The sequence below is a fragment of the Neolamprologus multifasciatus genome, chromosome 8 (assembly GCF_963576455.1).
Source record: "Neolamprologus multifasciatus chromosome 8, fNeoMul1.2, whole genome shotgun sequence".
NCBI lineage: Eukaryota > Metazoa > Chordata > Actinopteri > Cichliformes > Cichlidae > Neolamprologus > Neolamprologus multifasciatus.
Genome location: NC_140446.1, coordinates 17,551,570 through 17,577,870, shown reverse-complemented (window position 1 = coordinate 17,577,870; position 26,301 = coordinate 17,551,570). Strand labels below are relative to the sequence as shown.

The window sequence follows — 26,301 nt, the reverse complement described above, 5'->3', positions numbered from 1 at the left end:
GTTTATGTTTAAGTACATAGGTCACTTTTTTCTTTGCTACTGTGATACTGAATTAGGTTTTGAGAATCACGTAACTCTACTGGCACTGGTAAGAGCAGTATGTGACATTTCTAATAGTAATATGGAAGACTTACGAGGGCTATGCAACCCGCACTCATTGTTTTAAACTAGTAAGTAGGCTGGTTTGTTGCTGGAATAGCGGACAGTCTCCATTCAGCCTGCTAGAGAGCCACTCTTGCTGTGCCTCAGGTTTCCATCACTCTCACTCTTCGCCCTCTTCACCCGCTGGGTACATCTTTTGCAGCGGCTCTGGTGTCACAATCAAGCCTTCATTATCCCCGGACATTTTGTACCCAGTACGTTCTGCAATTAGCATTTACTTCAAGTGTCTATCGCCTGTTTGAAAAGGTACATATCTCACTGAACTCTGTCAATCACAAAGCTTTTCTAGACAGGCAAGTACAGCATGAGCTCTTTGTTAGACAACTGTAATGCTGGAGATTACTGAGGCCAGATTTTCATTCATTCACTGAAAACAGAACATTGTTTGATAGCTGTCCCTGCTGAAGTCACCCTCTTTCTCTGCAACCATTAATAAATAATACATCAATCTCTATTTTTGGCCATTTTATTGCCCTTTTTTTCCCTCTTCCCTGCTCCTATTCATTTAAAGGCAAAAGAGACAGCTCCAACTTCAACAAAAAAAAGTCTTGTAGCAACTCTGATAGCCTCAAACCCCTCTGGCTCCTCCTTTATGCACGACAGTGTACCGAGAGAACAAGCATGAGAGTGGGGCAATACAGAGGGAAAGAGAATGATAAAAGAGGCCGAGCGAGAACGACTGAAAGTAAGACTGGAAGAGATTGAGGGGCGTAGGAAGCGGGTGGCTTGTGAGAAAGAGACAGTGAGTGGGAGAGACAGAGACAAAGAGACTGTGGGGATGAGAGATACTGGATTTGTAATGGCAGGGAATGTGAGTCTTTTTTTTTTAAATACACCAGATGTCCACCCACGTTAACACTTCTCCTGTGAGAACGATACGAGATTTGATGGATATATTTTCAAAGTCTAGAGTAGTGGCACTGGTGGGAGTTTTTCACACTGGGGCTCTAATTTTCATTTTTATGCCGGTTGTATAATTTAACACTGACTCAGACGTAATTTTGGGTTCTTGTTAAGAGCAAGGCAAGGTTGATCATTAGAAGGACAGTCGTGCCGGTAAGCAAAAATAGAAACACAGAGCTCTAAACTTAGCGTCGAAGTTTTCTCGTTTTCTTTTGGGGCATTTAGTTTAACGGTAATCAGAGTGAATAACGTTGCCTTTCAGAATTCAGGACGCTAATTGCAGCGCTGCAGTACACAGCAAGAAGTTGTTAGATCTTAGTAGAGCCACGCAAATTGAGTTTGCAGGAGGGTTTGGACAGCTTCTGTTTGACACAAACAAAATTAGCACTGTTGCGGAGGAAGCAATATTTCTAAATCCATCTTCATTATGAATTACAAGACCAATCCGAGAACTAGAATTGAAGAAGTAGAGTTTGATCGAATGTGAATTGTGGTCACAATCTTCTCTTTCTCCCTAAGCTACCACATTGGAAAAATGGTTCTGTAAAACACCACGATGTCATCATTTGGGTACAACATGTAATAACGTAATCAATTTATCCTATTACATATTTGTAAAATGTTTTCCTAATTAGTGGATGAATTCTTAAGTGAGAGCAAAAACTTGTTTTGCTGTCAAGGTAACCTCGATCACCGAACGCCAAATTACAGCCGGTTCATCTCTGAGTCAGAGCGGATGTTTGTGCCAGATGTAATGACATTTCTTCCAGGTGATTCCGAGATATTGCATTGGCAACAAACGGGGCAGTAGTGGGGGTCAGAACACGATGTCACGGTGACCGTTGCCTTCGACGACAGGAAATTAAATCCACCTAAGTTCATCTAATAGGAGATCCATCCATTCGCTTCCGCTTATCCTTTTCAGGGTCGCGGGGGGCGCTGGAGCCTATCCCAGCTGTCATAGGGCGAGAGGCGGGGTACACCCTGGACAGGTCACCAGTCTGTCGCAGGGCCAACACACAGGGACAGACAACCATTCGCACTCACTTTCATTCGCACATTCACACCTAGTGACAATTTGGATTATCCAATTAACCTATCCCCACAAGCTGCATGTCTTTGGACGGTGGGAGGAAGCCGGAGTACCCGGAGGGAACCCACGCAAACACGGGGAGAACATGCAAACTCCACACAGAAAGACCCCGGCCTGATGTTGGAATTGAACTCAGGACCTAATAGGAGATCCTTTTATGAATTTATACCAAGAAGTCAGCGACAAAATGTAGCAGAAGTGTATCAGGATGAAAGTCTCAGCCACCCTCTCCAGTGCCAAAGTCCCTCCGTCCAACCTCACAATACAGGAAAAGAAGGCCGTCGCTTCCCTGAGCAAAGACCACAACATCACTGTTTTACCAGCGGATAAGGGAAGATGCACCGTGGTCCTAAACACTACAGATTACCATACAAAGATCACTACTCTCCTCAGTGACAACAGTACCTACGAAGCCTTAAAGCGAGACCCCACAAGCAGCTACAAAAAGAAAGTTATAGCTTGCCTTCAAGACTTGGAAAAGGACAAAATCATTGACCGCCTTACTTATCACCGCCTTTACCCAGGGGATGCCATACCCTGCATTTACGGACTTCCAAAAATCCACAAGGAAGCTGTCCCACTCAGACCCATAGTCAGTAGCATAAACTCAGCCACTTATAACATTGCAAAACACCTTGCTACCATCCTTGCTCCTCTCGTGGGGAACACCCCACACCACATCAAGAACTCCACCGACTTCACTGACAAGGTCCAGAAACTTACCCTGGATCCAGATGAAACCATGGTGTCCTTTGATGTAGTCTCTCTCTTCACGTGCATACCCACCACGGAGGCAGTGGAGACTGTCAGAAAACGACTACAAGAAGACAACTCCTTGGAGGACAGGACCAACTTCACACCCGACCAGATTTGCACACTGTTAGACCTCTGCCTCACCACTACATATTTCAAATACAACGAAGGCTATTACAGACAAAAACATGGCTGTGCCATGGGCTCCCCCGTGTCACCTATTGTAGCCAACCTTTACATGGAGGAAGTGGAAAGGAAGGCTCTTGGCTCTTTCAAAGGAAGAATACCCAGCCACTGGTACAGATATGTAGACGACACCTGGGTCAAAATCAAGACACAAGAAGTGGAATCCTTCACTGCGCACATCAACGCTGTGGATAAAAACATCAAGTTCACCAGGGAAGACACAAAGGATGACTGTTTGCCTTTCCTGGACTGCGCTGTGCACATTGAAGAGAATGGCAACCTCAACATCGAAGTTTACCGGAAGCCCACACACACGGACCAGTACCTCCTGTTTGACTCCCATCACCCTCTGGAACACAAACTTGGAGTAATTAGGACCCTACACCACCGGGCAGAACATGTTCCCTCTAAGCCTGAAGGGAAAAAGAAGGAACACACACATGTAAAGGAAGCACTCAAAACGTGCGGCTATCCTAAATGGGCGTTCTTAAAGTCAGCAAAGAGGCACAGAAAAGAAGATCAGACACCAGCGAGGGAGGATAAGAAGGACAGACGCAACAACATTGTCATCCCCTATGTAGCCGGTGTATCAGAGAAACTCAGGAGGGTTTTCTCCAAGCATGACATCCCGGTGTACTTCAGACCCAGCAACACACTCAGACAGAAACTGGTTCACCCGAAAGACAAAACGCCAAAACACAGACTTAACAATGTGGTGTATGCCGTACAGTGCAGCGAGGAATGCCCAGACCTCTACATTGGAGAGACCAAACAGCCACTTCACAAGCGCATGGCACAACACAGAAGAGCCACCTCCACAGGACAAGATTCAGCCGTCCATCTGCATCTTAAGGATAAAGGACACTCTTTCAAGGATGCCAATGTTCACATTTTGGACAGAGAGGACAGATGGTTTGAAAGAGGAGTGAAAGAAGCCATCTATGTCCACTGTGAGCGACCATCTTTGAACAGAGGCGGTGGTTTACGACACCAACTCTCTGCCATCTATAATCCAGTTTTGAGATCCCTTCCCAGACGCCTTAACGCCCACTCACACCCTGGGCCATCTGACCTCAGGAATTCGCATGATAAGGTGGGGCCAGGTTTCACAATGAACTCACCCGAAACTCTGGCTGATTGGGACCCACACCCAGTTCCACACCTTGGCTCAGGCGATTAGAGGATCATCAGGGGGTCCTTTTGTCCCTCTGTGGGGGGACACTCCCACCAGGTTTATATCTGGGACTCTCCACCATTTGACCTTAGAACTGAAGAAGCCTCTCGGATGAGAGGTGAAACGTCTTCAAGTAACTTAAAGAAGTCCAGACGCTTTTCTTTGCAAGCTCCTTTGACTGTAGCAGAAGCATTAGCATCAGTTAACTGGGAGCCTTTATTGTATAGTGATGATCCACAATTCTGCAGCAGTCACTTCACTGACATTGTCAAGGATGTTATATCAACATACTCCATTAGAGGTCGACAAAAAATAAAGACAACATCTAATTTGCCCTGGTTAAACAAAGAGTGCAAGAATTTAATGAAAACAAGAGATCAATTACTAAAACAGTTCCTGAAAACAGGTCTAACTCTGGATAGACAGAGATTTACTTCAATGCGGAACAAAGTAACAAGAAGTTTGAGACAGGCCAAAGCAAATTTTTTTATAAATATAATTGAAAGAGCCAAAGGTAATGGTAAAATTATCTGGCAACACTTAAATAAATTACTTGGCCGTCATTCAAACAAAAGTAAAAATACAATTGAACTTTATGTAAATAACTCTATTGTTAGAGAGCCTCTATCTATTGCCAGTAACTTAAACACTTTCTTTATTTCATCTGTTAAGGAGATCAGTCAGAGCTTTGACTCAGTTGTATGCTCTGATAATGTGAATGATGTTGGTCAAAATTTGTTCACCATCACTCATATTTCAGACACTGAAGTTGCTAAACTAATTACAGGTTTAAAACAATCAAAAGCACTTGATGTATATGGTATTAACACAAATTTCCTAAAGGAACATATGGATTTGCTTGTACGTCCAACAACTCATGTTTTGAATATGTCTTTCAAACATTCCATTGTTCCAACAGATTGGAAAATTGCTGCAGTTACACCAATTTTCAAAGCAGGTGTGAAGACTGACATGGCTAATTATCGCCCCATAAGCATACTCCCGGTCGTATCTAAAATAGCTGAGAAGTAGGTGGTTAACCTCCTCACTGCTCACCTAGAAAACACCCAACCCTCATTACATCCATTGCAGTTTGGCTTTCGGGCACATCACTCCACAGATACTGCCTTGTGTATGTTAGTGGAGAACTTGAAGAGCTTGCTGGACAAGAGTCCCTGTGTTGGAGCTGTATTTTTAGATCTGAAGAAGGCTTTCGACTCTGTAAACCATCAGATATTGTTGTCCAGATTGACTCAGTTTAATATCTCCAGTCAGGCTCTTCAGTGGTTTGCCTCATATCTCTCACACAGGAAACAGTGTGTGGTGTTGGATGAGGTTAAATCTCCATATTTAGACTGTGATACAGGGGTTCCTCAAGGATCTGTTCTTGGGCCCTTATTGTTCTCTCTTTTTATCAATAACTTACCTGAAGTCTGTCCAAATATATTTGCTCAAATGTATGCGGATGATGCAGTTATATATATGCAAGCAAATAGTGTCCAGCAGGTGGCAAAAGATCTTACAGCTGCTTTAGCATTAATGCATAGCTGGCTGGAGGACTCATGCTTAATGTTGAACACCTCAAAAACTGTCTGTATGTATTTTTCAAAACGCCCCTTAAACTTGAAGCAGTCAAACATATTCCTGGATGGAGTAGAGCTTGAATTAGCTCCAGAATTTAAATATCTTGGGGTCATTCTAGACCCAACATTATCCTTCAAGAGTCACATAAATAAAGTGTCCCAGGTACTTAAATTTAATAATCGAAATTTTAATCATATACGTAATAATTTAAATATGAATGTTGCAAAAACTTATTTTTACTCAATGATCATCTCTCATATGGACTATTCTTTGACGTCCTGGTCACTTGCTTGTCCAACAACACTTAAAACTATTGAAAACATTTATAAAAGAAGTTTAAAACTACTTGACAAAAAACCGACTTCCCACCACCACTGTCATGTGTTAAAAAAACATAAATTACTGAACTTCAACAACTTAGTGAAACTTAAAAGAGTGTGTTTAATATATAAAGTCTTACACTCCCTTGCTCCACCACCACTAAAGCAGTTCATTAGGCATAAAGAAAGCTCAGACAGGACCACTCGAGCTACAATCCGAGGAGACTTGTTTATACCCCACAGACGGACAGCATTTGGGCAGAACGTCCTCTCTGTCAAGGGTGGCCATCTGTGGAACAGTCTTCCTCAACTCATTAGAGAATGCTCGACATTCAATTTGTTTAAGGCAAAGGTTAAAAACTGGTTATGGACAAATCAAGTGTGTGATCATGTATGAGTTGTATAATTTTAATGTTTTATTTGGGAACAGAATGGTGTGTATGTGTAAGTTTGGTGATGGAGTTTTTATTATGAATGAATGATGATTTTTTATAAATTATTGTCTATGTTTAAGGACAACAGATGGAAATTAGCCCTTGGCTATAATCTGGCATGTTTACATTCATGTAATTTTTTTTTTTACATTTATGTTCATTAACATGCACTGTCCTAAATAAATAAAATTAAAAAATTAAAATTCATTCTCGAGTGGTGAAATTTGAGCAGCCTTTAAGAGATATTGCATTCGGGTGAAAGGTTTGACCGGCTGGACGGTTAACCAGAAAGCTCATAACAGTCCTGTTTTTGAGATGACTGTAATTTAGAGGATGAAAAGTAATTTAAATCTAGATTTAAATTGGCACTCTTGATTTAAATTGGCAGAGTGATGCCAGAGTAGACCATAGACTTGTGACATTGATGTTAGTTCTTCAAACTAAAAACTAAAAACCTGAGTTATTGGCACCTGTAAATTTGTCTTTGGAGAGCAATAACAGCAACAGTTGTGGTTGTAAATACGTGCGTGTGTGGTAAAAATAAGGTGAAGTGGGTAGACTTGGCCAAGAAGGACTCTTTGCGTCTCCTTCTCTATATGGAGCCTATTGACTTCCTCTCTATTTTTGTTCTGTGCAAACGCTCCATATTCAACTGCACGACAGTGGAAAGAATCTATAGTAGCTACCACCATGCCTGACAGCAGCTATCCGCTGCACCTCCACACTTATGTAACTCGAAGCTTACTCACACATGCATACAAGCACATGTTTACATGCACATACAGGTACACAGTCGCTTTAAAGCCTCACAGTCCTGCAAAACATACAAATTTGCATGTGGGCTGGCTCATTCGTTTAATCGTTTAGATGTTTTTCAGAATGTTACATACATATATTACACTCCCTTCAGTATATATTTGACTGATATTACTTAACCATTAAACCCTGACACACATGTAGAGGTGCAAGTGTGTGACCAAGTGGCACACACCCTCAAACCTCTCATGTGCACACGCTCAATCTGTTGCACTGAAAGTCACAAGATACAGCCAAGTGGCAATGTTTACAGCCGTGGAGACAACAGTATATACCAACCAGGCATAGTGAGACACACACACACACACACGTAGACACACACGACTTACCTGGCCTCGGCCACAGTGCAGCAGTAACTGCCACTGCGCCGCGAGCTTCTTCCCACCCGCAGCTCCTCTCGAGACTTACGGCGATTAAAGTAGTCTGTGAGTTTCCCAAAACTCGCCATCTTTTTCGCTTGTCGCTCACCTCCACCTCCCCGTCTCTCCTTTTTTTTTCTCTTATTTTTTTAATGTTGATCCGTAAAATAAGGAAAGATTCTCTTCTACAAAGCTCCTCTGTGCACGACCTCTTGACTTACAGTCTGCCTTGCTCTACTTCTACCTGGATTCAGTTGTGCAGTTTGGCATCAGCTGCAGGTCCGACTTCCCCCGTGCTCCTTCATCCCTTTTTGCCAGAACACTTGTGCAGAAGAACGAGGGCTCTGCCTTTCCCTGCCTCTCGCTCCCCTTTCGATCCGTCTGCTGCCGCACACGGTGCTTGTACGCTGATTCTCTTAAAATAGTAACGTTTGTAACTGCCTACCAATCGACACAGCAGGAGCAGTGTCTCCCCCAGTGGACAGCAGACAAGAAGGAGGAGTGGGAGAGAGAGGAAGAGAGAAATGACAGAGAAAGGGAGGGTTCCTCAGTGTCTGTCTTCTTGTGTGCTGAAGGAAGCAGGGCTGGTGGGAGAACATGAGCTGCTATGATGCTTGTACCTAAAGCCCACCCCCCTCTTTCTCACTCCAAGTCTCTCTGTTTTTTAGTGCATATTGGCTGTGATGCCCAATTGTGCGCTCTCTCTCTCTCTGTCTCTCTCGCTCCCTCTCGCACACACACTCTCTCTCTCTCTCTCTCTCATGCATGCATTCTTTCACACACAACCCTTCGACTCTCGGTGAGCAGAATCACGGCGTTCAAGCAAAGCTGGTGAGCAGGTGCCAGCGGTTGAGCATTTGGGTTCATCGCTCTGTCTCCAGCTTCGATCTCTCTCTTCTTTTCCACCCCTGTTTCTCTCCCTTTGTCGCAGACACACACACACACACACACTCGGATTCAACCTAAAGTGCACCTGCTCCACCATGATAACTTTCTCCAATTGTTTGTCTTTCAATTATTTGCAGCTGAGCGTCTTCAACCCTGATTTTTTTTTCTTACCAGTAATGAAATGGAAGCACATTTGGCTAGGACCACCAGCTGGTGGACACATATATTGAGAAAATTAAAGACAATAGCAGGGTGACAGGGACAACAAGGGAAGTGCAGCAAGAAAAAAAAATATGAGGATGGATGAAAAAGAGGTATGGAGTGAGGGCTATTTGTGAAGTGCCTTTTAGTGATTCACTGTGTATATATGTGTGTCTCCCTCCCACACATCCTAACAGCTACCTACTCTGTCTATTCACTGTCTCACCCTTTTTCATTTTTATCTCCAAACATGTGATTGTGACCTCGTTGTTTCTACCTCAACCATAAAAATAGCTCATTTGCATCTTTTCCTGATCCAGCGGGCTCTAAAGTATGCCCATGACATTTACAGGTAATGGACGGCATGGGCACAAATAACCAACACTGCAATAATCAGCTGCTTCTCCACTGAGCCTCTCATCCTGCAGTTTGGACGCCAGGTCGTTAGTAACGGTAGTTTCTGTTCTACTCTCCCCCTTTACTACAGATTCCAACGGAGGTATTTTTCACCCCTATGTCCTCTTAGAGAGTTAAAACAGCAACTTCTCAAGGAAAAATGATACCAGAGGCGGTCTTAAAGTAAGGGGATTGTCCATTGCTAAACTGAACTGCTAAACAGTTTTTACATTGGAAACACTGTAAATATTAATGTTATGCATGATTAGAGGAATATTTCAGTTTCTTCAGCAACTACAATTGGTTGTTTTATCCTGACTGGAATTAGCATCCTATTTAGTATTGCATTGTTGATGCACCTTGCTAGACAATCTAGTTAGCTAGTGCAAGAACTAGCCCACAAAACTGCTGAGAGAAAACCAGAGTCTAATCGTTGCACAAAGTTGCATTAATAAAATCGGAATAATTGCACCACGGGATTTTGTATTAGTCCAAGTAAAAGAATTTGTCTTCAAAGGCATGTCTGTGTTTTTGGTACATATTACGTCATGGGGATCTAAGAGTCCTGGAGTAAATCTCCAAGAAATGAATGAAAGTCAGTGTAATGCCCTCTGAAGTCATGTGTGTGTGTATATGTGTGCATGTGCATGATGTTTGTTGCACTGTGATTCCACACTGAAGTTAATGTTGTGTGAAAGGTGTGGGCTGTGTGCTTGCAGGTTCCTCTGCTGAAGAGTTCGGCTTATTGATCGGTCTCTCCTGTCTCCGTCTCTCTGAAAAATTCTCTTCATTCCATGCTTCTCTGTTATGATTTGCACTTCCCCTCCCGCAACAACCCATTGATCTGAGAAACAGCGTGGTCTGGCTGTATTGCCCAGCAGGCATGTTAATATTTGAGTTCAAGTGTCAGAGAGACACAAAGAACACTGACAAAAAAAAAAGCCGATGACACTACTGTTAATGAACTTTAAAGGATGTAAATTTCACCTCTTTGCTGATGACAAAATGTTATTCTGTAATAAAATCCCTGTGATGGGAGCATACACATTTTGAAAGTCAATTGGGGAGTTTTATGTAACAACAACAAAAATGTTATTTGTTAGTGTTTCCAGAGATTTGAACCCATAATTGCAAGAGACACAATGACATTTCTGCAGAACTAACAGAAGAATATATTTCTTCATTTATTTTTTTTCTTCCACTTGCCCGGATTCCATTTGCACTGACAGCAGGCCAAGCAGGATATTCCAAGCATCCTTTTTCCCAGCAATGCTTTCCAGGGTGATCCCAAGCCACTCCCAGGCCAGACAAGACATTAAACTCTCCAGCAAGTTCTGGATCTACCCCCGGGTCTCCTCCCAGTTGGGTGTGTCTGAAAAAACTCCATATAGAGGAGTTCAGAAGGCACCCCGATCAACAGCAAGAACCACAACAAGAAGGAGTAGCGCCTCTACCCAACTCCAACCACACACACCCATATTTTGTTTTCAAGCGGTTTATTTCACACCTGAAACATTTAGTAAGAAATTAAACAAATAAAAGTAAACTGCAATGAATTACAGGTAGTAATAAAACACACTACTAACTCTTTTACGCTACGTCCACACCTACACGGGTATTTTTGAAAACGCAGCTGTTTCTATGCACCACACGTTTCGAATCACCGAAAACTGAGATTTTTTAAAACTCTGTTTTTGCGTTTACGTGTGGACGAGGAATACAGAGTTCGTCACACAACGCCAAAGGTATGTGGTATGTGCGCCACGTTATTGTTTACATGAGATGAATTTCTGCAATGGCAGATAGAGACAAAATACTGTTAATCTGACTATCTTGAGTTTTTACACGCTTACATATACACACGCAGTTACTGTCCCTCCATTTAGAAAGGCGGAGGCGTCACGGTGTAATTATTTTAGGTGTAGTTTTTCCTGTGTAATAACATTCAATATTACTATCAATACATTTTTCAAAAAATGCCTTTCTATGCAAAATGGGTTTAAAAACATAAACAACTGTGGGATATTGTTTGTCCGTGATTGGACAGGGGGAACCAATTACGGTAGGATCAGCCTGATATTATTTGTATCCCACTGTAACTTTACTGTATAAAGAGCTAACATCTCAAAAATGTCAGCAGTAGTTGGTCATTACAAGAAGTGTTTGTGAAATAAAAACCTCTCCATTATGCTAGCAGTGTCCAAGCATTCGTTTTTTGTTTGTTTTTTTCATACCGCATATACCAGAATTTGCATTTGCACTGTTAAATATTTATATAACTTTAATGCACATAAAAAAAACAGCTGCTTGTTTAAGTGAAAATACATTGATGGGGGTTTTTTTGCACTAATAAAGTTGTGGAGTTGTAAAGTATTTTGTCTAGTGTCAATTATATCGTCAGTTATATCGTTATCGCAAATTTTCAACTGTATATCGTGATAAATATTTTGGTCATATCGCCCTGCTCTACCTACCGTATGTTCCACGTAGGTTGAGGATCGGAATGCCAGGACCTCGATCACTGACTACCATCCAGTCCACAAGGGACCAAACCTCTATGGTCCGCCCACAGTAGGGCGGATCCATATAGTTTGGCTACAAGTCAGTGTCCCCCATCACATGCTACACGTTTGACACCCTGATCATTTAATAGCATAAATTTTATCTGAATGATTCATCGAGGTCCCTCATTCTTCCCATTTTGCTCCGTTTAAAACAAAAATGATTCTGCATTGTTTAAAATGAAACTTTTAACATATCACCCATCACTGGGTGGGTTTTAATTAGGCTCTATCTCTATGCTCATAAGGCTGAATTACATTTAATTAAATATTTATCAATGTAATTTTGATGTGGTTTTATGAATAGTGAATCGATTTGCAGACACATAAATGCCTACAGTATTTAGCAGAAAAATTAAAATTTCGGATGATGAATGTGGACGCTCGAGCTAAATAGCAATAGAGAGAAAAGAGAGAACGGGAAAGAGTTTGAGCCACAGAGACAGTGAAATAAAGAGCTCAAAGGATTGAGGGAAGCACCAGTGAAAGTGAGTGAATCTTGACAAAAAAGGGAAACAGAAGCAATAGCGAGAACACCAAGCCTCTAAGGAGAATTTACCACCACAGTGAGGAAGAGCTGAGCTCCAACTATTGACAGCTTTAGTCTGCGTTTGGCTCTGAAATGGCTTTGTCTGATGAATAAATCATGCAATGCTGTTTTTTAGGGCTATTTTCATTCAAACATAAAAATATGCTCACTTTAACTATATCCATTTGGGAACACAATACTTGGCTTGCAAAAGTTGCTTCCATTGAACTAAAATGGTTATGAGGTCATCTCAAACTTTTAATTACGATTAAAAATACATAGGTCTATTTAGCTGTTGGGGCAAAGTGTGAACTACTTTACTCCCTACAGGTTTTACTCTGTACATATTCTCAGAGAAATCTGATTTTCATAAAGAGTGAGTTTATGTGCATTTATGGAAGAAGTGTGCCTGCTTTCACAGACCAGCTATAAAGAACAGCCGTCGGCAACTGAAGTGAGTCCCTCCAGCGATGGGCATGCTCAGTACATACTCTAACTTGGCCCTTTGGTCACTCTTTCTTTTTAAAGAAATAAATGTATTTGACATATATATGCACATATATGTATTGCTCATAAATCCAAAAATGGTGTAGCAAATGAGGCATAAAATGCAACAATGTAATCAATAGTGACTTATGACACACTGAAATATTCATAGTGTGCTTGAGTTCAGACACCTTGATACATCATTCCTCCCCGCCAGCTCATTTGGCAAGAGAGAAACAGCCACAGAGAAAGTGAGAGACAGTTTAAGAAAGCTTCTTCCTGTAATTACTGCAGCAGCACTCTGCAGCTTCCCCTACTGGGATCAGTCAGACAGCACCATTCATAAGAAACACGCACAGAAGCCATTTGCAGTAAAAGGAACGCCGTCATTCTGGAGCCCACCAGTTGAATCTTTGATAGTCTCTGGAATGATAAGCACTCTGCACAGAAAGACACACGCTCACACACACTACACGCCGAGGATGAACACTGCCACCATCTTTATGAGTCATCAGTAAAGGGCCCTGCAAAGCTGCCCCAGGATATCCAAAAGACATAAGCTCCTTTTTTCCATCGCCTCCCCTTTATTTCAGCGTCACAGTTCTCTCTCAGCGAAAACTCTCTGGGTCAAAAGCTTCTGGTCGTGGTCGGGGTTTTCTATTTTGCAGTTTGTTCCCATCGGTTACTCCAGCTTCCTCCCACAGTCCAAACACTTGCATGTTAGGCTAACGGGTGATTGTAAATTAGCCGCAGGGCTGGATGTGAGTGTGATAGTTATCATCTTGTTATAGATTGGCAACTTGTCCAGCTTTAACAATGCTCCAAAGAGAGTGACTGGATGCTACAAAGTGTGCACAATGCGCATGATGGACAGCAAACAGATATAAAATTTGTTGGCACGGATGTTTAGAATGCCGTTTTAGAAAGTGCAGCTCCCAGCAGGGTGCTGATGCCAGTCCACATGAACAATTAAAGGAGGTTCATAAAAGAAATCTCATATTATGATGTGTTTAAGTTAGAACTCATTGGTAACAAATCAGTACCAGTATTTAGTACCATGCTTTGTGACACGCACACTTGCGGTTTTTTTTCTTGCCAATTTAAAAGGTATCTGTGTAATTTTGTGCACACTGAGAAGTAGGAAGGTTTAAAAGGATGAATGTCAACTAACTCACTACCTCAAAATTCTAAATCTTAAACTATGAACGAGAGCTAATTTATTATAATCTGTGTGACCTGAACTTGTTCAGAGGTGTCATTCAAAGACAATATGCCTGAGCATGTGTGTGTGTGTATGTGTGTGTCTTACATTAACTACATAGCTCAAGGGTGTATGGAAAAAGCTGCAGCTGCGTACCACATAATTCATCTACCTCTCTGCATCTATTTAGCAAAGGCGAAGATTGAGGGATACGAAATACTGTCTACAATACTCTGCTGTCTTGCTTTCACATTTACTTGTATGCATACATATGTGTGCTCGGCAGAAGGTCTTTCAAACAGCTTAATCGAACACTGGCCTGTTAACAGCTGCAAAATACAGAGACGGCACAAAATTGTTTCTGTCAAGAGTACTTATAAGCAGTCATATATTTTTTTGTTGTTTGCGTTCTGTTGAAGTCAAACATCTTATTCTTCAGCTCTGGATGCTGCCCACCAGCAAAAATACTATTTGATTTTCACTGGAAACTATTCAACTAAAGTCGGTCCCAAATTGTTCAAATGACTGGCAAAGACATGTGGCCTGCTAGCTCTAAGAAAGCAGGCAAAAGTAAGTAAGCAGGCAAAAAGAGTATGGAGCACTGCCACCAGCTTCTGGAAAAAGTAGCACATTACACTTTACGCATTACTGTTGGTAATGTGTAATGTTTTACTTTTGGCAAAAACCAAAAGAAAAAACTTTTTTTTTCTTTCAGAGAAATGACACATAAACACAACATTTATTATCTGTAGTTATTTATGTATTTGTTTGTTTGTCTGTCGGAATCTGCTCGGATAAGTTTGTTAGGTTCCTAAAACATGTCATCAACAGGGAAGTTGCAGAATGCCCTCTAGTGGACAAACTATGTCAACATGGTTGAAGGGTGTTTTTTCCCCGTCTCCTCTTTTTCTTTTTCATTTATTGGCAACGATAAATGCCAATACCAACAGATTTGCAAAAACTCAATACTGGTCGATATCAGTTTTAACTCAGAGATCTAAGCCAGATTGATTCTGCAAAGAAATTAGATGATTATTCAGCCAAAGGCTCTGAATATTTTTAGGAATAATGGTCAGCAATTGCCTTTTTATGAGGCAATGTAAAAAAGTCCTCAAGTCCTTTGTGAGCAAAAGGTTTGACAAGTGTGAGCGAATGCGGTGTCTGAGATGGTCATATCCAGGGCATACTTTCTTAAATGCTCTACAAATGCATTCCCACACCAGCCCAACACTACAGGGAAGCTGAACACATATAACACACTCATTTTACACTCTCATGCCGACCTTTTGACTTCTCTTTCTGTGTTCCAGATCTGCCACGGACGAAAAGCAGCTGCTTGTTAGAGGGGCTGTATATCTAGAGCCCCATTGCCAAGTGATCCTTGCCATTTGGCCACTGGGCTCTGTGTTAGGTTGATATTCGGTTTAGGCTTGTCTGGCATCATTTGAAATGCCTTACTTAAAAGTGACTTGGGGCAAACCTGGAAAGTTTAGTTCCTGTTACTTTGCATTTGTTTAAATCTGTCAGTGAGGCGATGGAAGCTGGGTTTACCATTTTATCATTAACCACTTTCTCTGTGGTTTTGTAGCAAAAACCTGCAGGTTCTGTCGCTTTAGTTTGATTATGTAGCTTAGGGCTTTTATTTTTTATAAGGTTTTGTGTATGTTGTTTTGCTGCATGAGGAGACCCTGAAGTTTAGTCACCTCCTTTTTTTGTTCATTTTCGCTCCTTAACATATTTGTCTTAATTATCACTTTGTAAATAAATGTTGACTCACTGCCAGTGTTCATTATTTAGAATTTTGTAACTTACTAAGACCCATCTTTGCTTCTCACTGTGCCACACCGAACATAATAACTGCTCTGTCTGAGGTGGACATATTTACAATATCCCCCAATTCAGACCACATACAGATCCAAGACAGAAAATGCAGAAAAAGCAGAAAAAGCACCTGATTTCCACTTTAAAACTTTTTATTTTGATGTCTCACGCAGACTCAACAACACTGGAAAGCAGGAACACCTACACGCACCACAGTGAAATGTCATATTCCTCTAATTTAACCATCATCAGAAAGACAAATGGAAATGCTCTGCCTGAAGGCTGAGGAACTAGACAGCTCTTCTGTCTCCTCTTCTTTGCCTCCATAATTTCCTCATTTTAGCCCATCTATCTATCTTTTTTTCTCTCACTATATGACAGCACCCCACCCCTGTCTGCATAATGCCAGAAGATACACTATAATCCAGGGAATTGCTAGCCCTAGGAGGGTGGTCTAAATAAAAGATGAATCCGTGTAAGTATCGGTTGCTGACTCTGAATTTCTCTTCTCCTTGACCTGTAAAACTACTGATGAAACATCTCTTCCAGGTTGCAAGTCAAAACTGCTTCTTGATGTCAAAAACATGTAATTTCAAGGTGTTCGTAGAAATGACAAGGTAAAAAGAACTGTAGTAGAAGATTAAAACAATTCCAGCTCCACCTCTAGAAGTCTGCTGATCTCAGAAGTGGTTCCCCATTTATTCTCTAGTGATTAGGAAGTAAATCAATACTTATCGGTAGAGCTTCACTGACATGATTTAGCCTGGATATAGCTTCATAACAGCAGGTTAGAAACATGACTGAAAGGACTTTACAAGTTCCTGTAAAGCTGTTTTGTAAGCATCTAGGCTTCAGCTCTGATTACATAGCTGCAAAATTTCATTCAGTTCACACCGAGTACCTGATAGCATGGAAGAGCTCTGCATCAAGACTATATTCTGGGTCAAAGTGCATTTTAGTCATTGTTGTCTTGAATTTATGATTTTCAGTGTGCAACATGCAACGATGCATGCTGATGTATGATGCTGTCATTTAACTTGACTGTGAAGAAACTGTGATAAATGGCTTGTTTTCCCATTATTGCTTTAAATCACTGTTAGTATTAGCATCTCTTGCATATAGCAGATATAATCAGTACTTGTGACACACACACTTTGCCAGTGGTCGCATGTCTGCACTCTGAAAATAAATGTGCGCGTACGGAGCTGCTACACTGATTCATCATCTTCTCAAAGTGAGAGAAAACAGAAGGAGGGTATTTCTGTCTGTTAGTTTGAGTTTCAAACTGGAGCCTGATGTAGCATCAACATCTTGTTACAGAGATGGTTTATCACTATCTCTCCTCAGCTTTTTTGTTTCGGCACATGTTTGCTGGTGAAAGGGCGCCGAGATGGAGTGGTGAAGAGCGACGGAGAGATAGGTGAGTGTTTTACAACTAAAGAAGGTACAAAGCTATCATCACGGAAAACGGGAGGTCCACTGGGAATAAGATGGATGATCTCAGAGCACCAATTAAGAGGCAATAAAAGGGAACAACTCAAGAGTTCATACAAAATCATTATGTAAGAGTTAAGATTTTTTTTTTTTTTAAAAAGATCCAAAAAGGGAGTGTAACAGACATCATGGCAAAGAATAAAGAAAACTGAGGCTGATGTAACTACACAAATACAGACACAGGCGGCAACCGGAGGAGGAGGAAACGCCTGAGAAACTAGATACAGCTCAACCAAATCAGATGAGGAGACAAGGGGAAAATATAACTAAAGGTAAGACGCAAAAGATGCAAGACTGTCAAAATAACAAAAAACACCCGAACACCCAATACAGACACAAAGACTTAACAAGTTATAAAAAAATACTAGTTAGTAGGGCTCAGCCATATTATACCGTTCACGGTAATACCAGTATACAGTTAGGCAATGATAAGAAAATGAAATATCGCGATAGAATATGGGTAAAATGCGCATGCATAGTGCCTTTGTTTTTATACGCAGATGGCGGAAAAAGCACGGCGGCGACGGAGAATGAGAAGGGCGAAAGCGGATCGTTGAATGAAACGGATGAACCAGAATTGGTTTGTAAAAATGGCGCAACTTCAGTGGTGTGGAACTGGTTTGGCTTTCGTCTGTCAGATACACACAAAAGCACAATTTTTGGTAGAGCATGCAAGCGGGCCGTCGTTATTACCGTGTTTTTCAGAAAGTACACTTAAAATCAATTGTTTGATTTTCTGAAAAATCGACAGTGCCCCTTATAATCCGGTGCGCCTTATGTATAAACTCTGGTTGTGCTTACTTACCTCCAACCGATTTTATGTGATACACGGCGCTCAAAAATCTGTCAAAAAATGTTCTAGTACGACTTTCGTAAGCTACGAAGCCACACCACTTGATGGATTGTCGGAGCATTACGGCCTACAGTAGAGCCCTAGTGATAGATACTGTGCTTCAACATAATATTACCGTATTGTGTGTGTGTATACAACCTCTTTTTAAGTTTTGTGGATATTATATATGGTTATGCTCAGGATGTGTCGGCCAGTTTCCACTGGAAATGCCTTTTGGTTAAACTGTCAGCAAGTAATTTGCATTTGGACTGTTAAACCTTTATATAACTTTGATGCACATAAAAAACAGCTGCTTGTTTAAGTGAAAATACAATGATGGGTTTTTTTTGTACTAATAAAGCTGTGGAGTTGTAAAGTATTTTGTCTCGCGTCAATTATATCATCAGGTATGTTGTTATCGCAAATTTTCAAATATATATCGCGATAAATATTTTTGGCCATATTGCCCTGCCCTACTAGTTAGGCTAGACTAAACTAAAGAATACAAAGTAACAAACAGTTGTTAAGAAAACTATAAAATAAGGATTCCGAATTACAAACCTCAAGGAGCAAAACCAACTAAGGATGCGCACACACACACATAATTGATTTTGTGATATTGTAACATATATCAATATCAACAGATATGAAAGAAAATTATTGTGATGTGATTTTTTTTCCAAACCACTGAAAATACCCCTCCAAAAAATAATTATTCTGGTTCTAATACTTCACTTCATGTGCTTAAAATGGAAGGCTTTTTGTGCTCACCTAAAACCTTTAAGCTTGTCTTTTGCTAACTTGTGTAGAACTTCAATCTTAAGACATGTGTACTGCCACAGCAACACAAACACAGCAGCAATAGGCAGAAATTTTCCTTCTACTGTATGATACCCATCTACCCATTTTCTTAACCGCTTATCCAGTTCAGGGTCACAGAGGCAGCTGGAGTTTATCTCAGCTGACTGGGATAGGAAAGAGGCAGGCTACATCCTGGACATGTCCTATTGTAAGACATGACTTCTAACACTCTTAATGCAAAATTCAATACTCTTCTGAGTCAGAAACCCCTAGAGGACTCTATAGCTTTTTTCCTTCTTTCCCTCTCCCTCTTTCAGTCAAGTGACTCACATTCACACAGCAGCTAAGTATGTTCACTGCTGTCCTTTTTTAACGACACTTCAGACATCCTCACATACACACACACAGTCTTTGTTTAGATGGAAGCTGACCACTGCTTTTGTTTTTGCTCATGTCTGATGTCCAGCTGACTCTCCTTCATGATTCATTATGCCGCAGTTCAGTGGGATATGCACTCCGCTGAGTGCGCTTCCTTGTTGCCTTCATTGTCTGAAGAATGATTAGACTGCCACTGCTGTATCTATTTGTGTGTGCGAGTGCACACGTGGAGGTGGGGTGTTCGATGTGCAGCGAGTGCTCTTCCATTGGCGTTCGCAATAACCCAAACCAAAAACACACAGAATTTCTGGGGACAAGCGAGCCATGTTTGGTGTTAAAACTCCACTTCAAGGTACAATAACAGAAAAGGACAACCGGGAATCAAAGGGGGGCGCTGATGCATTACTGTTTAAGCGTGTGCACATGGGAGTGTTTGCAGCAGGGGTTGACAGGGTACTGAGATCGTGTCTTAAGAACACAGGCATGAGACCTCCAGGGTATGTTGTTCGCACGTCCTTGGAGAATCAGACCCAGCGGTTTACACGTGGACAGATAGGGCGCACAAACACAGTCGCTCCCTGCGAGGCAGCAGTAATCCATCTTCTCAGCCCGAATGCATGCAGCACACTTCCACTCAGCATGATGCATAGAGATGAGCACAACGTAAACAGGCACCTCAAGTTGTTTAGTTGTGACAAAGATCAAAGAAAGAAACACGGCAGCTAAGGGGAAAACAAGCATGCTGATCTGACGTCAACGGCATTAGGCCTAATAAATCCTGAACTCAACAAGACAGCTAAAATATTCCCTCAGACAGCAGCCACTTTGCCAGTGATGCGTCTCAGCTTTCACTTCACAGTAAGGCTGTGTATTTTGCACCAAGTAAGAGGGGGTGTGTGGTAGGGTAACGCTTTATTTTTTGTAGAGCGCAACTAAGTGAGTACCGAGAGCTGGAACAACCCATAAATCATCATCATCAAAAACAATTCACATAAATAAAGCAGTGTAAAGGCCATAAGTACCAGCACCAGTTTGTCTGTGCAGCCAGCACTGCTTCTGTGTGACAGAGTAGTCCTGAATGGCCCAGTTAGAGCCAGTTATATTTCCCCAGTGACAAAAAGTATTCGCTCAGCTCATCACAGTAGAGTTTAGGAAATAAATATCTTGAATCTTCTACTAAGCTTCATAGTTATCTGTTCATTCGCAAAAAACGAATAAAACCCACTGTAACATAAAAGCATAAAGAGCTACTAAACGTTAGTGTTATTCATGCAGAAATACACATTTTACAAGACATCCAGTGGCCTCCTGTCTCCTTTGTGAACAGTTATTTATCAATTTTACATTCGTCATCTGCCTGCCTCAGTTCTGAAGAGCCTGACTCCCGGGCGTCCACTTTCTGACATCGGCCTAGGGTGTTTGTTTTCCTTAAAGCACTTTTATGGGGCATGAGAACCCCTTAATAGACAGCAGGCTTCAATTTCTTTACACTGACTTCTTTATCAAATTGCTGCCAGCTTACTCTCAGTGGAGGTAATTCAATCCCGTTAAAAAAGGAGCCTGTACATTTACTCTGGTCAGCTGTTCCAGACAAATGATTCTGCTGTGTGCAAAGACAAATGACCCATTAAAGCATCTAAAACACTGCTGCACCTTCTGCGATCATTTTTTCCCTCCCTTTTTTTTTTTCTTTTGCCCAAGACATAAGTCACATTTAAACCCTGGATTAAGCTCTTCAAATGATTTCATGTTATTTTTCTAGATAATAAATGTACTTACTCAAGATAAACAGTCCAGTGAAGAATGACCCTAACTGCTATAATCAGTCACATGACGTCCCCGTCAACTTGATGATGACGACAAATAGTAAGATTATACACATTGGCAAATGAAGTAAATAGTATTGATTCTCTTGTCATAATGCATTATTCTGCTGGAAAGCCTTGGGTACATGCATTTATATGGTTGTCATTTTTACATGTACCAACGACAAGAGTACTGCAGTCCAAACTTGGCACTTATTTAAAGCAAAGACCTCCCCAGTTGGTCACTGTGCCCCGCCACACCGCAAAATGTAATCATGACGAGCACAAGGAACATGACAAACAGGCCAGGGCACTGACTCAGTTTCAACGCTCCTCTACAAGCCAATCAGATGGAGCATTTTAACAAATCCAATCTGCAGACCCTGCTGCCAGCATCAAGATGGTCCAAGACCACGATGCTCTCCTAGGTTAATACCCAGATGGGTCAAAGCTATTTTGGCAGGACAAGATATACACAATGTAAAATAAAATCACTGTACATTTATCTGGCCTAAATGTTTCCTTAAACAGATTATTCTTGTTTTTTATGTATTTAAAAGAACCATGCCAAATCTATGTATTTGACCTACTGCTGAATAGTCTTCTTTTCCTTATTTCTTAAGTAGTGTTGCTCCAAACTAGGTAACCAGGCTCTCCTGTCTTTTGCAAACATACATGGAAGTATATAAGCAAAACGTTTGGACAATTCAAACGAGCTTGAAAGTCAATATTTGGTATGACCACTTATATGCTTCAACACAGACTGAATTCACTTAGGCAAACTTTCTTATAATTTCTTTAAGTAGTCTTCAGGAATGGTTCTCCCACCTTCTTGAAGGACATTCAAAGCTCTTCTGTGGATGTTGGCTGCCTTTCTTTCTGTTCTCTGTCAAGATGATCCTTCACTTCCTCAAATATGTTGAGGTCATGTTGAGGTTGTGCAAACCATGATTGATAGTGTTCCACGACATATCCAGATATGTTTTTACTGCAATGGCAGTCTGTTCGGGATCACTGTCATGCTAAAAATGGTGCTGCTAATCAGACAATCTGATGGTACTTTTCTGCTTTCATAACTCCATAAATTCTGACAAGAGTCCCAACACCACGGCCTAAAATCTAGTCCCAAACCATGGCAGAGCCTCCACCTTCTGTTTTACAGAAAGCTGTAGACACTTAATGTTGGACACCACTTCTGACCTCCTCGTACATTTTGACGACAAGGTCACTTCAGTAGACCTTTTCTCCATGTTTCCCATTCTTAAACATGGCTTCTTGACAGCTACCCTTCCACTGAGATCATTTCTGATGAGCCTTTAGTGAACAGTAGATGGATAAACTGTAGTGCTAGATACACCTCTCAATACTAATTTAATAGTTGACGCGTCGTTTGAAGCTTTGTAAGATCCCAAAAGACACAGGAATAAGTAGTAGGATTTAAGAGTGTAATAACGGACTGAAACAGAAGATGGCAGCACTGCATGTACAAGGATGCCTGCTGCCGTTAAGCACCGAAGAAGAAGAAGCAGTGTCCGGTATCGTAGCTGTGTCCAAATTCAGGAACCGCATCCTCCTGTGCCCGCATTTGTAGGCCGATTACGTTACAGCGACACGATGAAGACTGTCCAAATTCGAAGACTCCGACAAATGCGGCCGACAAATGCGCCCTTCATTTCCCCAGATTTGAAGGATGGGTCGGGTGTATACTTCGTGGCCCAACCTATCCTAGAATTCATAGCGTGGCCCTGCTCAGTTTTCAACAATGGCGACAGCTAGTTAGTTTTAATGTTACTCTTATTATTCCTTCTGGGTCACAAAATAAACGTTTAACATATTTTCAGGCAAGAATGTAGCTGAGTAAACTTCAAATATCTGCTTGGTTTATCAAGACACCACATGTTTTCAAAAGCACTCAGAGGTTTTCGGAGACGTTTGTTACCCACCAGCTCGATAGCTAGCCGGGGTTCAAGGCTCACTAGAGCAGGTGAGAACACCGGACTCCCAGCAAATCATTTTCAAACCCACCGCCGTCTTTCGCTACTCAGGTTAAACATGATATATAAGTCATTTAGATAACTTAAAAATGTTATCGTTTGGCTTTTTTCAGTATATTCTTTGTTCCTTAGTAAATCAGTTTGGCTGAGATTAAAGTTATAGTTTTTACACAGCTGAATAAACGTCAAGCAGACAACTGATAATCAGAAGTGTGAGATGCTCGAGAATATACTCCGGTGTCCTGTTATATCTCAGATAGCAAGGAGCAGACAGCTGAGTTTATTAAACTCCACCGAAACAATCTGCAAATTTCATTAAAATGTAATAAACTATGATCTTGTCTTTATTTTTAGTCAGCACATACCTTAAGCACTTAAAGCTGTAAGCTAATGATAGTTATATAAGAGCAGATGCATGCTGGTGCAATAAGTTGTACGTTTTACGTCCAATGGGTGCATGATCTGATTAGTCAACTAATCACAAAAATAATCTAATAGACTATCAAAATAATCATTTGTGGCATCCCTACTGTCAAACTGCATTATCTTTGGCCTTTTCTTTTAGTCATTGAAAGAAGAAAGAAAGTGTTGCATTGTTATGTCTCAATGATTCACAAGCCTTTTTTAAGTCCTCTGGAAATGGTCAGGTACAAGGTCGGGACATTCACAAAAGCTGGAACTATGATAAGAAACTCTGGCTCCTTGGAAGCAAAATATAAAGAAATGAAGGATGCCTCAAGACTTTAGCACAGTACTAATACTACTGTGAGAAAACAATTTTAAGACAGTTTAGGAGCGCCAACACCTGCAATTAGGTGTGAACCAGCGACAGGCTATGTCATGGGATATTAAACAGTGCAATCTAATATTAAACCACACTTGTTCAGGAAACATCTAATTGATCTCAGATATCAATGTTCCAGGCATTTTGTTAGAGCAAATATACAAATGGAAAAGTAAGCCTCTTAGGAATTCAAAACTACATGAAGACAGAGGAAATGTTATGAGGCATTAAAATGGAAATGCCATTATCGCCCACTCTCCCAAACTCCAATATTTGAAATATAGAATACTGATGAGTTAATCAATAAACTGGCAACATCAATCAACTAACAAACATCTTTTCTTAAAAGGCTTATTGTATAATTAGATTAAAAATGGGACTTGCCAAATGAATTCACACAAAGAAACGCTAATAGGATTAATTCCACATGGTAAATGGTTGCATCGCCCTCTGTTGGTTGAGTACCTAGATCTAAATTACCACAAATATAACAAGTTTTCATTATTATGCTTGGCCTTATCTTATCAAGACTGAGTCAACAAAACATTAATTGGAATGCGCCGAATGTCAAACAATTACTGACTCCACTTTATCTGGAAAACACAAACTCTATTACACTGGTGATGATTATAATAAATAATGTTGTGTGTTTCTCTGTACTCAGGCACAACAATAGAGTGGAAGGACAGAAATATGGTGTCTTTGGGTGCATTCACGCAAAACCAAACACACACACACACACACTATCGGGAACAACAGAGAAAGTATTTGCTTGTCAGAACCATGTGTACAAGCTCGAGTGTATGTGTGTGAACATGCATGGGGGTGCGTTTATAGCCCCCTTGCCTGTTGCCATGACTCACCAATGAGTCACAAGCCAGGGAGTGCGAAGTTGCGCAAATCAGGAGCCCTTCTTTGTCACTTCATAGTTTGGCATGGTGCAGCAGCAGGTCGGTGACGTAATCTAATCATTAAGAGAAAGCTAGTCATCCTGGCATGGGAGTCAGAGCTGTCAGAAAGGGAGGAGGGCTGATTCAACAATCACTGACTCAATATGAGACACGAGTAGGGCTGACACTTGGTTACTGTAAATGAATGGTCTCACTTGACAGGTTGGAGTGTAGGGAGCTGAAAGGAAAGCAAGCAGGCACGCATCCCTTTCTAGGCCCAGTCACAGGTATGAATTATACATTCTGCGTCCATGCTGCTGAAAGATATGTATAATGAAATCCCACCATGGATCGTGTGATTCACACACACACACGCACGCACACACACAGCGCTTACTGTATGTGCACACAGCCCAGAAACACAATGCCAATCCTGTTTCAGCTATCTGCAGAATGAGCTGAGGAGTGAAGATAGAACTCCCATGGCTCTTATCACACTCTGCCCAGCTACAGCAGCGTCGACAAGACGAGAACGGCACATGTTTGCAGACTAAACTAATGTACGTTGAATGAAGGAAAGCAGGTTTTTCGGAGGATAACAGCACATTATAAAAGCTGAGTCTGAGCTAGATGACATGACGCTGAGCTAAGAGTTTTTGCATTCGCAAAGTGGACAAAAGGCATTTAGGGTCAGATAAATCACCTGCCCATCCCCCAACAACATTCAGATGGTGTGGTTACTGCTCTTCTGCGCCATCCTTTCCAGGCTTTTTTAAACTTTCTGCTGACTCGCTGTTCAAAGAGGAAATGTAGCCACAGAGTTTACGAATAATTGCGTGCCTTCATTGAGTTTGAGATGCGACTGCTCCCATGCGTATTCATGTTATATGTGGGTTGCTTTGTATTGCCTGCCCTCTTTGGTTCAGAGAGCCTTGCAAGATTGTTTATCCAACCCTCACTTTCGCAGAACTGCCTCCATCAAATCAAAGAGCCAACCTTTCGCATGCTGGACGATGATGAGTTCTGTTCAGCTAAGAATAGAAAATAACAAGGTTTCTAAATGCACAGACATGCACCCCAACAACCTGCCTCACCAAAATATCCAAAACATGCAGAAAGACAAAAGATGTGTTTAGAAGTTACCACTGTTTAATCACTTATAAATATTCTTAAATCAAAGTCTTTGAAACATTTGGCCCCTGAAGTTTCTTATTAAGGCATCTTATTTACAGTTCCCAAAATGCTTGGTGAGCTGATGTAATCTCTTAGTAGATGCAGTATAGCTATACACCGCCAAACACAATGCCATGCATGCAGCTGAAGCTTGGGCAACAACAGTTCCAGGAAGCACCAAAATAGAGACAGGACGTTCATTTAGTAAACACTATAAAGCATGTCAGCAATCTGTGTAAAACAAGCTGTCAAATAAGATAAAGAAAGACATGATCTGTCTTAC

General features: G+C 41.2%; 1 protein-coding gene across 2 annotated transcripts in view; it reads right to left on the bottom strand.

Moving 5' to 3' along the window:
- ankfn1b (ankyrin repeat and fibronectin type III domain containing 1b) overlaps nucleotides 1-26,301 on the bottom strand; it is a 153,546-nt gene that overhangs the window by 121,101 nt on the left and 6,144 nt on the right. The window contains exon 1 of one of the 2 annotated variants that reach the window (XM_085171474.1): nucleotides 7,755-26,295. The exons of the other annotated variant lie outside the window; for it this stretch is intronic. Within the exon in view, the coding sequence (XP_085027600.1) occupies nucleotides 7,755-7,873 (119 nt within the window). The 5' untranslated portion in view covers nucleotides 7,874-26,295. Of the gene's footprint in view, nucleotides 1-7,754; nucleotides 26,296-26,301 lie in introns of those variants that run through there. 2 annotated transcript variants of the gene reach the window in all.